The 15154-nt window shown below is 41.9% G+C and overlaps 2 protein-coding genes across 3 annotated transcripts in view; both read left to right on the top strand.

The window, feature by feature from the left end:
- LOC138355470 (uncharacterized) overlaps positions 1–15154 on the top strand; it is a 550270-nt gene that overhangs the window by 422374 nt on the left and 112742 nt on the right. The gene's annotated exons all lie outside the window — the stretch shown is intronic.
- The window catches only part of LOC138355420 (uncharacterized), a 48529-nt gene continuing 48243 nt past the window's right edge, over positions 14869–15154 (top strand). Inside the window, exon 1 of the mRNA XM_069310312.1 lies at positions 14869–14922. Coding sequence (XP_069166413.1) covers positions 14869–14922 — 54 coding nt within the window. The remainder of the gene's footprint in view (positions 14923–15154) is intronic.

Here is a 15154-nt window from a genome sequence, read left to right as displayed (position 1 = left end):
ATATATATATATATATATATATATATATATATATATATATATATATATATATATATATATATATATATATTTATATATATATATATATATATATATATATATATATATATATATATATATGCAATTGACGATCACAAAACACTGATATATATATATATATATATATATATATATATATATATATATATATATATATATATATATATATATATATATATATTTCCCAGTCGAGGATCAAAACTAGAGGCCTGTGTATTTGACAGCATTTGACTGTGTATTTGAAGTGTTGCAGACAGCAAGACATGCACGACAGTTTGACTGATCAACACCTTCTCTCTCTTAACCAGACTCTTAGAAAGCTGCTATGCCCTAACTAGATAACGGAGGATGTTCCTCTTATAATTTCCTACACATATAGAGATAACACTGAGATCATTACTTCCTTACAATGAGGTCATTTCTTCCATTACACTGAGGTCAATACTCTGACCAGGCCTGGTTATCTTGAGGTTATCTTGAGATGATTTCGGGGCTTTTTAGTGTCCCCGCGGCCCGGTCCTCGACCAGGCCTCCACCCCCAGGAAGCAGCCCGTGACAGCTGACTAACACCCAGGTACCTATTTTACTGCTAGGTAACAGGGACATAGGGTGAAAGAAACTCTGCCCATTGTTTCTCGCCGGCGCCTGGGATCGAACCCAGGACCACAGGATCACAAGTCCAGCGTGCTGTCCGCTCGGCCGACCGGCTCCCAATAGTCTGGTGGTGATATGGGCAAAATAATTACTTTTAGGGGGGTGCAGATATGAAAAATATATTATCGATATTTCCCCAAAAATAAAGAATGTTTATTGGTCACAATTTATATAATTTTATGTGTTTTTTTTTTACGAAGAGCTATATATGGATTGAGAATTATTAAATTAGTTTAACAGTTGGTATAAGATAGACACGGGAACCACTTTATTAGTGGTGATACAGGTTTGGGAATGATGTAATAGGTGATGTAATATAAGCAATGGAATTGCATTATTGACGGTCGTTGATAGAGGTAATGACTCTATGGCTGTTTACACATGGTAAACAATGTATAAACAATATTGCTTTAATAAAGAAAAATGTAGGCATGAGAATGGCATTGTTAGTGACGATAAATAAAACGGTGAAAATAAGTAAAATCTTTAAGAAAAGTAATAAATAATATATATATCTAGCTTTATCTGCAAATGGTAATGTCTGTCTGGTCTGTCTGTCCTAGGATGGAGACCAGACGCCTAGGGCTATACCTTCACCCACTTTTCCAAGTAAGTGCTGCTGGGTACGTGCCTGACATGAGCGAGTCGTGATGGACGTCAAATAAAACGATGCCATATGGCACTGTGCCAAGGATCTACCTCAAGAAATTTATCACAGTTCCGTTACACTCGACTCGATTATCACGCCAATACTTGTCAACTTTATTCTAGCTATCATACTTTGGCTGTAAAAGACGAACCTATGTGTGTGGTCAACCACTCCCCCTCGAACTTTCATCATACTGCACCTTGAACCTCTAATAAATAGCCTCTTTCTCTCTTCAGTCGCCCCTCTCCCTCCAAAAGGATGAAAGGGAGAAGAGAGAGAGAGGAAGAGAGGAGAGAGAGAGAGGGAAAGAGAGAGAGAGAGAGAGAGAGAGAGAGAGAGAGAGAGAGAGAGAGAGAGAGAGAGAGAGAGAGAGAGAGAGAGAGAGAGAGAGAGAGAGAGAGAGAGAGAGGAAGGCGGGGAAGGGAGGGAGAAAGCGTGAGAGGAAGAAAGGAAAGTGAGAGAAAGCAGGGGAGAGAGAGAGACACAAAGAGAGCAAGAGAAATACACAATTTCCCTTCTCAATTTATTCAGCCACTTGATCGCATGTGATCCTGTTACATATTTACTCTGGTGGTTTGATTTGAAGTGCCAAGTGGAAGCGAGTAGCGAGTGAAAAGGTGCCGATCATAAATTCAGTATTAAATAAAATGGTGAAAAACGAGACAAACGAACACATCTTTGTAATCTATACAGTCAATAGTCTCTCGGTGATTAGTTAACAATATTAGAGAAGCAGAATTTTCCCAGGAGAAAACTCATATGACAATATCCACACATAGTAAATACATATGTATATGATGTTTGTCCTGACCATAAATACGATATCAAGTTGGAGATGAGTTATTGTGTGTTCGAAAATGCTTAATGAGACCAATCCGGACTAGGAAGGCTCACCCCCACACATGAGACATATGTGGATATGTGGTGCTTCTGTCGAGGTGAATATGTTGCCCTAACTTTGCACGCGACACGTTTCCTCTGCGCGTCCGCACTCTGTCTATTTTTCGTCGCATGGGGCTCCTGCGATGACTTTGCTTCGCCAAGTTGGACGATCCTGAGCAACCAACTCCTAAGTGCTGAGGTTTGGTGAGATTTCTGTAGGAGGGAGTAGATGCTGGGAATGCCGGCCCCTTCCGGGATCTCCGTGTCCCGTATTTAGTACTGCTACCTGATGCTGAAGTGAAAGTGGTTGAGGTGTTTGTCGTCTCAGCTGTAGACAGTCTAGGTCTTGCTGGCGTAGAGGAGGGCGAGGAGCCTCTCTACATGGTACACCTTCTGTTTGGTGGTGTGTATATATATATATATTTATATATATATATATATATATATATATATATATATATATATATATATATATATATATATATATATATATTGCCTGGGTTATTTATGGATTAGAGCACTATTGAAAGAGAGATTATATGTGCATAGTAACCCCCAGGTATTCACATTATCTGAGTTATAATCATATTATGGTACAAAAATCTTGCACTCATCTAAGCTCTCTATGTGTACTCAACTCACCCAACTTGTACTCACCTGATATTAAAATTCTGTACTCAGTGACGTCATCTTGAGGCAGAATTGTGAAGATATAGAGAACAGGAAGATTAATTGTTCAGTTTATAGAAAACAGAAAATCTTACTGCTCGACTGACAGAAAACAGGAAACTTAACTGTTTGCTTATAGAAAACTGGAAGACATAGAAAACAGGAAGATACGCACTTAACATATTCACTAGCATTTGCACAGACACACACACACACACACACACTCACACACACACACACACACACACACACACACACACACACACACACACACACACACACACACACACACACACACACACAGACACACACACACACACACACACACACACACACACACACATGTGGGGCCTCGTAGCCTGGTGGATAGCGCGCAGGACTCGTAATTCTGTGGCGCGGGTTCGATTCCCGCACGAGGCAGAAACAAATGGGCAAAGTTTCTTTCACCCTAAGTGCCCCTGTTACCTAGCAGTAAATAGGTACTGGGAGTTAGTCAGCTGTCACGGGCTGCTTCCTGGGGGGTGTGTGTGTGGTGTGGGGGAAAAAAAAAAGAGTAGTTAGTAAACAGTTGATTGACAGTTGAGAGGCGGGCCGAAAGAACAAAGCTCAACCCCCGCAAAAACACAACTAGTAAACACACACACACACACACACACACACACACACACACACACACACACACACACACACACACACACACACACACACACTGTCTTGCCAATCCTATTCACACATGCTCCTCACGTAGCCTCATTCATTGCTCTCTCTCTCTCTCCTCTCACACGCAAGAGCGACTCTTACATCACTCCACCAGTGACCACGATGGCACCCTTTCACTTTACCCATGTCCCATATACCCGTCTAAGGCTCACAATTGAAGTCAAAGGACACAACAGCCTGTCGTACAGGCAATTCCCATACCAAAACAACCTCTCCCAGGCCTCAATGATTATGCCAATAATCATATGATTGCCTGGGTCAGTGATCATATGAGCCCCCTGGGTCATTGATCATATGAGCCCCCTGGGTCATTGATCATATGAGCCCCCTGGGTCATTGATCATATGAGCCCCTGGGTCATTGATCATATGAGCCCCTCGGTCATTGATCATATGAGCCCCTGGGTCATTGATCATATGACCCCCTGGGTCATTGATCATATGAGCCCCTGGGTCATTGATCATATGAGCACCTGAGTCAATGATCATATTATATACTATCTACGTGCCTGAGAGAATCCCCCAAACTATGCAATATTTTGTGTTTCTTAGAGAGGAAATGAGAGTTAGTCCTTCACCAATGATGTAAAAAAAGGCAGACTAGTATGTAAACAGCTTGTCGATATCTTGTAAACAAATTGTAAATGGCAAGGCCGAGAGTTCAAGGACATCTCTGATTACCGGTGAATGCAACTGCTGATAAATATCTGAAACTTGCACAACATATATATATATATATATATATATATATATATATATATATATATATATATATATATACACTATGAGGAGTGAAAGTTTCGCGAGAGTATATTTCGACGGTGGAGAAATTCAGGGGGAGAACTGCCCACGTGTATCTGTTGATATATGGTCTTCATCGTATGTTAGTGGGTTGCAAATGTGGCACAGTGAAAATTATTATATGTTGCAAGAGCTGTAAATGGGTTAGACTGATAAGCGATGCAGGAAGTGATGCTGATAAGTGATGCAGGTGATGCAGAAGTTGTATCGAATGGGCCTCTTGTGTGTGGTATAGGTCTTGGAAAAGTTATGAGACATGGGATCTCTGTTTATTGATGTGTGTGTGTGTGTGTGTGTGTGTGTGTGTGTGTGTGTGTGTGTGTGTGTGTGTGTGTGTGTGTGTGTGTGTGTGTGTGTGTGTTTTGTTGTGTTTATATGTGTTTCTTTATTATTTATACCTGCTGGATCGAACTGTTAGCTCTTGGGCTCCGCCTTTCTAACTGTCGGTTGTCTCATATGCTTACTTCCGACCTAATTTTTTTTCTATCATATCTACTGCCTAAATTTCTCTCAAAGAAACACACACACACACACGCACACACACACACACACACACACACACACACACACACACACACACACACACACACACACACACACACACACACACACACACACACACACACACACAAACACACAATCTGTACACAAGTTGATTGACGAAAGGCGGGACCAAAGAGCCAGAGCTCAACCCCCGCAAGCACAATTAGGTAAGTACACGCCACATCCCAGGAAGCAGCCCGTAGCAGCTGTCTAACTCCCAGATACCTACTTACTGATAGATGAACAAATGCATCAGGGTGAAAGAAACTCTGACCATTTGTTTCCGCCTTCGACAGGAATGGAACCCATGCAGGCCCTTAGGACTACGACCCCCGAGCGCTGTCCACTCAGCCACGAGTCCACAGGACTACGTATCCAGCGTGCTGTTCACTCAGCCACCACACACTGTGTGTGTGTGTGTGTGTGTGTGTGTGTGTGTGTGTGTGTGTATGTGTGTGTGTGTGTGTGTGTGTGTGTGTGTGTGTGTGTGTGTGTGTGTGTGTGTGTGTGTTTGTATTTGTGTGTGTCTTTCGGTCTTGTACGTAAATAACGTCGTGTTTTATATAATTATAACACTAATTACACATTAAGGATTGAATTTGCTTGATTTCCGTCGAATTTATAATGTAAGTTCCCTCATATATATAATACAATATACTTATACATATGTCTGTGTTCACGCTCTCTCTGTAACTGACTGACAGATTATCTGTCGGTACGAACTCTCGGTCTGTCTATCTGTCTCTATATCCGTTTGTCTGTCTGTAATGCTGGAACCAATAAAGCAGATATATAAAAGAAACTTCAACGCGCAATGAGAGAGTAATCCACTATCACCTCCATTCATATATGCAATGAGATTCAATGCATTAGTAAGTACTAATCCACCTTAATATTTTATTTTCATAAGTAGGTGACATCAATGCTTAAGTAGGAACCAATCCAATACCTAAACCGGAATATTAAAGTATTAGATCTCAATGCTGGAGTAGAAAGCAATCAATGTTTATTCGTATATATATATATATATATATATATATATATATATATATATATATATATATATATATATATATATATATATATATATGTATATATATATATATATATATATATATATATATATATATATATATATATATATATATATATATATATATATATATATGTAAGAACGTTATAACATTGACGTCGTGGACTGAGATGTTTAAATATAGTCAAATATGTCTTGTTGGAAGGTTCTAATAGCAGTATGGTCTAATATTTCTGGTGGGAAGGTTCTAATAGCAGTATGGTCTAATATGTCTGGTGGGATGGTTCTAATAGCAGTATGGTCTAATATTTCTGGTTGGAAGGTTCTAATAGCAGTATGGTCTAATATGTCTGGTGGGATGGTTCTAATAGCAGTATGGTCTAATATTTCTGGTGGGAAGGTTTTAATAGCAGTATAGTCTAATATTTCTGGTGGTAAGGTTCTAATAGCAGTATGGTCTAATATTTCTGGTGGGAAAGTTCTAATAGCAGTATAGTCTAATATATCTGGTGGGAAGGTTTTAATAGCAGTATGATCTAATATGTCTGGTTGGAAGGTTCTAATAGCAGTATGGTCTAATATGTCTGGTTGGAAGGTTCTAATAGCAATAATATTGGTAGGCAGAGTCACAATAACGTGGCTGAAGATATGATCACTAAATCACACATCAGAAATTGAAGAGACGACGTTTCGGTCCATCATGAACCATTAACAAGTGACGACGTTTCGGTCCATCATGGACCATTATCAAGTGACGACATTTCGGTCCATCATGGACCATTAACAAGTCGTGTAACGTCGCCTTTTTTTTTACTTTCTGATATGTGATTTGGTCATCAATAATATTGAGTAAATACAACTTGAGAAGACCTCAGAATAGGAGCCTTGAGGACAATACAATCACATTAGTGTGATGTATTGACCTCAGTATAGGAGCCTTGAGGACAATACAATCACATTAGTGTGATGTATTGACCTCAGTATAGGAGCCTTGAGGACAATACAATCACATTAGTGTGATGTATTGACATCAGTATAGCTGCCTTGAGGACAATACAATCACATTAGTGTGATGTATTGACCTCAGTATAGGAGCCTTGAGGACAATACAATCACATTAGTGTGATGTATTGACCTCAGTATAGCTGCCTTGAGGACAATACAATCACATTAGTGTGATGTATTGACCTCAGTATAGCTGCCTTGAGGACAATACAATCACATTAGTGTGATGTATTGACCTCAGTATAGGAGCCTTGAGGACAATACAATCACATTAGTGTGATGTATTGACCTCAGTATAGCTGCCTTGAGGACAATACAATCACATTAGTGTGATGTATTGACCTCAGTATAGCTGCCTTGAGGACAATACAATCACATTAGTGTGATGTATTGTCCATACAAAAAGATATTTAATCCCTGGTTGGATCAATACTATCACGAAGTATGGTCATAACCTATATTTTCTAAGTTTATATAAAGAACAATTTTATATATAGAAGATATTTATAAATTGTTGGCAATTTAGTAATAGATAGAAATTAATAACAAAGAATTTCCTCAAAACTCTTATAAAATATGTTACTTGGAAGGCTTACAAGAGAGCTATCAGGAGAAAGCACCAAGCCATTACGACTATATAGCACTGGGAAGGGGGTCAGGATAAGGATTTGGGATGGGACGGTGGGGAAGGAATGGTGCCCAATCACTTGTGGACGGTCAGGGGGATTGGACGCCGGCCTGTATGAAGCGAGATCGTCTCTCTACCGGCCAGCCCAAGTGATTGGGCAAAACCATTTACTAAAAAAAAAAAACTTGAAATAAATTGTTTTTAATTCCTTATAATTTCTAATTAATGTTGAGTCCCTTGCGTCCACCTGGAGTCCGTTGCGTCCACCTGAAGTCCCTTGCGTCCACCTGAAGTCCCTTAGCGTCCACCTGAAGTCCCTTAGCGTCCACCTGAAGTCCCTTGCCTCCACCTGAAGTCCCTTGCGTCCACCTGAAGTCCCTTAGCGTCCACCTGAAGTCCCTTGCGTCCACCTGAAGTCCCTTAGCGTCCACCTGAAGTCCCTTAGCGTCCACCTGAAGTCCCTTGCCTCCACCTGAAGTCCCTTGCGTCCACCTGAAGTCCCTTGCGTCCACCTAAAGTCCCTTGCGTCCACCTGGAGTCCCTTGCGTCCACCTGAAGTCCCTTACGTCCACCTGAAGTCCCTTGCATCCACCTGAAATCCCTTGCGTCCAACTAGAGTCCCTTACGTCCACCTGAAGTCCCTTGCGTCCACCTGAAGTCCCTTGCATCCACCTGAAGTCCCTTTGCTTTTGCCTGGGGCCGCTCAGTGCATTGCCTGAAACACCCCCCCACTCTCCCCCCCCCCTTTGCTTCTTTCTGGCCGGCCTTTTGCCTCTCACCATTCTGCTTGGACCTCGACCAACCTTCCGGCGCCCCGACTTCTTTTTGCTTGTCTCGGTCATACTCCATCTGCTTTATTTGTCCGATTATCCTCACTCTCCTCTCCGTCTCTCATTGCTTGAATGCTTCTCTTCCTTCCCTATACCTTCTACCTTCTTGCTTTTTCCCTCTCCCTTACGTACCCACTTGCCTATCCCTCCCTCAATGCTTGCTACGGTAATGTGGCAGCATATTTTCTCTCGCCCTATTTTAACCGTCATGTTGGCTTTGCTATTCATTAAAGCGTGTTTTTACTGCTTGCTATGGTGGCCTGTGCTTGCCCCCCTCTACAGGCAAGCTCGCTTGCCCCTCTACAGGCAAGCGAGCTTGATCTTGTTCCTTTTGGTTTCGTGAGAGATTTTTCGATGGTGGGGAGTGGCTTATCGTCGTTTTAATTTCTCATGGGAAATGTGGTCCGGTTGTGCTAACTGTCTTTTCGCTTGAGCTTAATTCACACTTAAGATGTAGCTACGGTGGTGATAAAACCACACACACACACACACACACACACACACACACACACACACACACACACACACACACACACACACACACGCACACACACACACACACGCACACACACACACACACACGCACACACACACACACACAGTTTCAAGTGTAGGTATGATAGAGTCCAGTAGGTTCAGCAATCTGTACACCAGTTGATTGACAGTTGAGAGGCGGAACCAAAGAGCCCAAAGAGCTCAATCCCCGCAAGCACAACTAGATGAGTACACACACACACACACACACACACACACACACACACACACACACACACACACACACACACACACACACACACACACACACACATACACACACACACACAAAAGTGACTTGGACCGTGAGAAAGATACATCTGACCTCCCCAGGTGCACCTAAGGACACACACACACACACCTAAGGAACTCATCATCATCATCATCATCTCAGCCTCACACATGTTTATAAAATTGGTTGTTCTCTGCATGATGAATTGACATGCATGTTGATGCAAAACTCAACCGGTTTTGTTACTTTCTTTTACATGTTCAAAAGGTTTATGAACTGAACTGTTCAATACTGTTCATTCAAGTTGCGTTACATTTGACAATAATGAGAATAATGATGATTTATAATGATTATGATGAAAAGTATTTTATGAGCAAGAACAATTTTTTTTGTTAAATAGGCAAAACAATTTTATTGATAAGATTTTTAGGTTAATGAAATGATAAAAATTGTGTGGACATTGAAAGTGTCGTGTTAATATGGCTTTTTGTCATAACATTTACATATAAAAAGCCACTTTTGTTGCTTATGATCATATATGAAACATATGTTCAAGTTCAAAGCATTTGGTGCATTTTTAAAAAGGTCTTCAATGTGATTCTATAAAAACTATGGGAGAGTGAGAACAATGTCAACCTGTGGGATAACGAAGATCTTCGTTGTGTAACTGTTAACAGTTAACGAGACCCTTCTATACGAATCTCTAGATTAACGAAACCTTTCACTATGTGACTAGTGTTCGTTAATGAGGGACTCCTAATTGCGCGAATTAATGAGCTAATGAGCTGTTCATTAGCTGGTTATTCAATACCTGTCGTTATCAGAGTTTACTCGGGGCTAACGAGGATATAAACTATCGGTATGCTGCGTTATTAGGAATTTCATTGCCTGTTTTTGGGCTGGACGGTAGAGAGCGACGGTCTCGCTTCATGCAGATCGGCGTTCAATCCCCCGACCGTCCACCAACTGGGCGTTATTAGGAATTTCATTGCCTGTCTTTGGGCTGGACGGTAGAGAGCGACGGTCTCGCTTCATGCAGATCGGCGTTCAATCCCCCGACCGTCCACCAACTGGGCGTTATTAGGAATTTCATTGCCTGTCTTTGGGCTGGACGGTAGAGAGCGACGGTCTCGCTTCATGCAGATCGGCGTTCAATCCCCCGACCGTCCACCAACTGGGCGTTATTCGGAATTTCATTGCCTGTTTTTGGGCTGGACGGTAGAGAGCGACGGTCTCGCTTCATGCAGATCGGCGTTCAATCCCCCGACCGTCCACCAACTGGTTGGGCACCATTCCTTCCCCACCTCCCCTCTCTCCGTTCCGTCCCAAATCCTTATCCTGATCCCTTCCAAAGGGCTAAATAGTCCTAATGGCTTGGTATCTTTCTCCTGATAGTTCCTGTCCTTGTCAATGATCTGATTTATATTTGTAATGTGACTAATGTAGAATTATTTCAATATTTATTCTGACGCAATTCTCAATCTTAGTGTGCTGGAGTATGCGGGAACGCCACTAAATCATGCACTCACAGTCAGTTGAAAAATAAACTGGTAGCATCTCCGTATGGAAGAAATCCACAAGGGCTGTGGCGAGGATTCGAACCTGCGTCCGAGAGTATCCCAGATGCTGCCTTAATCGACTGAGCTACGACATGGTCAAAAAGGAGTTGAAACCGAAGTTCTACTGAACTTTCTGGATCCTGCAGCCTCTCCGAGGCATCTCCGTATGGATATATTGATGCAGGTTATATCGTGGTTTTTGAGAGCGGACGATATCTACGTTGGGTAGATATCGGTAGAATATCTACATTCTTGGGTCTACAGGCCAGATGAGTCACAATAACGTGGCTGAAGATGTATTGACCAAGCCACGTATCAGAATTGACCAGACCACACACTAGAAGGCGAAGGGACGATACGACGTTTCAGTCCGTCCTGGACCATTCTCAAGTCGATTGTGGAATGGTCCAGGACGGACCGAAACGTCGTCGTCCCTTCACCTTCTAATGTGTGGTCTGGTCAACTTACTTTAGCCACGTTATTGTGACTCGTCGCCCACGCATCAGAAAGTAGAGAAACGTCGAGGGACGTTTCGGTCCTTCCTGGACCATTGTCAAGTCGTGTGAAGGAAGGGAGGAAACATACCTCCATAGAGGAAACATCAACAGTCTCCGTGGTATAGTGGTAAGACACTCGCCTGGCGTTCCGCGAGCGCTATGTCATGGGTTCGTATCCTGGCCGGGGAGGATTTACTGGACGCAATTCCTTAACTGTAGCCTCTGTTTAACGCAACAGTAAAATGTGTACTTGGATGAAAAAACGATTCTTCGCGGCAGGGGATCGTATTCCAGGGACCTGCCCGAAACGCTACGCGTACTAGTGGCTGTACAAGAATGTAACAACTCTTGTATATACCTGGTTGATACCTGGTTGATGGGGTTCTGGGAGTTCTTCTACTCCCCAAGCCCAGCCCGAGGCCAGGCTCGACTTGTGAGAGTTTGGTCCACCAGGCTGTTGCTTGGAGCGGCCCGCAGGCCCACATACCCACCACAGCCCGGTTGGTCCGGCACTCCTTGGAGGAATAAATCTAGTTTCCTCTTGAAAATGTCCACGGTTGTTCCGGCAATATTTCTTATGCTTGCTATATATCTCAAAAAAAAAAAAAAAAACGGGATCGAAACGTCGTCGATTCTCCACTTTCTGATGTAATTTGATCATCATTCTTGGGCCTGTTAGACTTATGCGAAAAGTTGATGATTTGCTGTTGCTGTCAGTGTTTATAGCTTCGTTACGTATCTTACATATTCCTGTATTTCATTCAAAATGAAGTACATTCATTCTTCATTCATAACTTCATTCAAAACATTTGTAACTTTATTCAAAATGAAGTACGGCCAGAAATCATATCCAGATATCCAAAGTTTCTTCACTGTAGAGGTAGTGTATGAACACTAATTATAAATTTACACAACGTCTCGAGCCTATATGGTTTATTCTCAAGTGATGGGCCTGTTGATTGATGAAGATTAAGCCACCCTAAAGGTGGCACGGGCATGAATAGCCCGTAAATGGTGGGCCCTTTTGAGCCATTACCAGTATCAAGAACTGATACTGGAGATCTGTGGAGGTGCGACTGCACCCTGCGTGACGGGAGATGTCTCCCGTGCTATGGGCCTCTTATGGGTGAATTGGATTTATTCCATTAGTTAGGTCAGGTATAAAATGCAAATAGGTGAGGAGTACGTTATAAAAATGGGGTAAATAGGGCTTAAATGGGAACCGAATGTGGGGCATAAATGGGGACGATTAAAGCTGAGAAAAGAGAGGAAGCATATACAAAGATTAATCAGGTGTTGATTAATCATAATCATAGCATGTTGAGCAGTGTCTTCTATGTTGGCCTCTTCTCGTTCCGGTCTTGTTCTTATTGATAGTTCCGTAATTTGGGTAGTTATGGCGGGTTGTTCGGATTTTACATGAATGGCTTCAAGAATTCGTAATCTTCTTACATCCTGAAGTTTTGCCTGTTATGCAAGATTTGTTTTCAACATTTCTCTTGTTAAGGTGATGTCATGGGCTTGTCTCGTATGATTCCTAGGGGCACCTGATTGAAGATGACAGGTCAAACGCCTCGTCAGCTTGGTCGACGTCATACCTATGTACTTAGATTGAAGGCAACATCCTTTGTGGGGGCAAGTGTACATGTACACAACGCTTGACTGCTGTAGAGGGTTCTCCGTCGGCTTCCGGCCTGTTCTTGATAAGGAGGACGGTAGTCTTCATTATTTTATAGTATATGATTAGGTCTATGCTTTGGTTAGGAGTTGTGCTTTTAACTATTTTCTGAATATATTATATTTTATATGATTGGAGAGAGAGAGAGAGAGAGAGAGAGAGAGAGAGAGAGAGAGAGAGAGAGAGAGAGAGAGAGAGAGAGAGAGAGAGAGAGAGAGAGAGAGAGAGAGAGAGAGAGAGAGAGAGAGAGAGATTGAGAGAGAGAACATGAGATTGTGCAACTAATCCGCATCAATTTAATACAAAAGGCTCTAGGAATATATGAATGCAATGAGAAGCAATGAGCATAGATTACACCGTGCAGGATGTGCAAGGTGATTTCTCTTCCTCCCTCCCACAACCTGCTCCCCACCCCCCCTACCCCCACTCCCTCCTCCCTTCCCCACTCCCCCCCCCCACCCCCCCCCCCACCCCCCACCCCCAGCGCTGGTCAAGCAGGCTCTACGTACAGCTAAACATTAACTACTTTAACCTATGTGTTAATTAACGGCATTTATGTAATTTTCAATAGTTACATGTAAATAAATCTTATGATTCTTTAATGTAGTTGATTTATAGAAGGATGTCAGTGATTTAGATCGATAAGTTTATAGCTGTAGTTAGGCCAGGCAATTCGATTGTTCATTAACTTATGTAAACATTAGAAAGGAGGAGGGGCGGGTGACCTCAACAGGGCAGGTGATCGTTCGTTCTCCTCCACACACACACACACCCTCACCCGCCTACACACTCACACACACACACACACACACACACACACACACACACACACACACACACACACATCTCTCTCTCTCCTTTCTCGCTGGTTTCAGTAAGGCTCGAGCCCTCGGTCGGTGAAGTGCGTTTGGTTAGCTAGTGTTGAATAGTGGGCGTCTCCTCCCCCCCCTGGACCGTACAGCTGGCAACCCGTGACCCACATCCCGTTTTCTGTTGACTTGCGCCTCAGCTGACTTGTTGGGTAACTACTAAATATTTGTATTTTTTGTTATTTAGTTTGTTATTTCTCTAGCGTTATTTTTTTTTATGTGTTTTGAAATAGATGTATAAGATTCAAGTTTAACTATCCAAAAATGGACACAAAAACTAATACAACTGTGTTAACTCTTTTTTTTTTTAGTTAAATGTCAAAATAAATTAAAATTATTATTCTAGAATTTTTAAAGCCAGGTGGAAATAATAGATTAAATCGTTTGGTCATTTCCCAATGCACATACGTTTATACCTAACTATAAAACGTGAATAGAGAGTCATATATATACACTGAGAAGTGTATATATATATATATATATATGTATATATATATACACCCCCGCTTCCCAGTATATATACTGAGTTTTTACTTAAGTACTTAACTATATCGAGAACTTAGGCATTCGTTGCTGGCGGGTCAATAAGCGCTTGTGGCGGCCTTAATAACCCTTCCAGAGGTCGTTAGAGTCATTAACAACACAACCGACCTTCTAATCACAAGTACCAGCTTGTGCTTTCATCATATATTCTGGATTACGACATTCTTTCTGGCTGGAGACTGGTTAAATTCCACCATAAATTACCCCTAACAGCTTTCAGGCGTTTAGTGGACCCCCCCTGGTTTTTATAGGCTTTTCAGGACTTCATAAGCCTCCCAGGCCTTTATAAGCCTCCCAGGCTTTTATAGGCCTCCCAGGCCTTTATAAGCCTCCCAGGCCTTTATAAGCCTCCCAGGCCTTTATAAGCCTCCCAGGCCTTTATAAGCCTCCCAGGCCTTTATAAGCCTCCCAGGCCTTTATAAGCCTCCCAGGCCTTTATAAGCCTCCCAGGCCTTTATAAGCCCTTTAGCCTTATCGACCACCGTAGAAGACATAATTGAGAGGATGTCTAGAAAATTTTTGGAGGAGATTCAGAAATTCATAGAATGTCAATGCCGAGTAAGTAGTGATCCAGAGGTTAAAATAACTGTATTCAAGACAGTTGATGTTTGTTGATTCTTGAATAATTGTGGGTTGTAATTGTGGTTTTAGGGGGTTCAGGGGTTGTTTTGTTTTTCTTCATACTAGCGGTGGTTTTATCGTGACACTTAAGATTATTAGTATCCATTGACGAAAGATTTACAACTTAATTTAAGCACCATTTGTGGAAATTACTTGTAATTTTTTTTTT

This window comes from Procambarus clarkii, chromosome 67, assembly GCF_040958095.1.
Source record: "Procambarus clarkii isolate CNS0578487 chromosome 67, FALCON_Pclarkii_2.0, whole genome shotgun sequence".
Classification (NCBI taxonomy): domain Eukaryota; kingdom Metazoa; phylum Arthropoda; class Malacostraca; order Decapoda; family Cambaridae; genus Procambarus; species Procambarus clarkii.
This window is presented reverse-complemented; position numbering and strand designations above follow the sequence as displayed.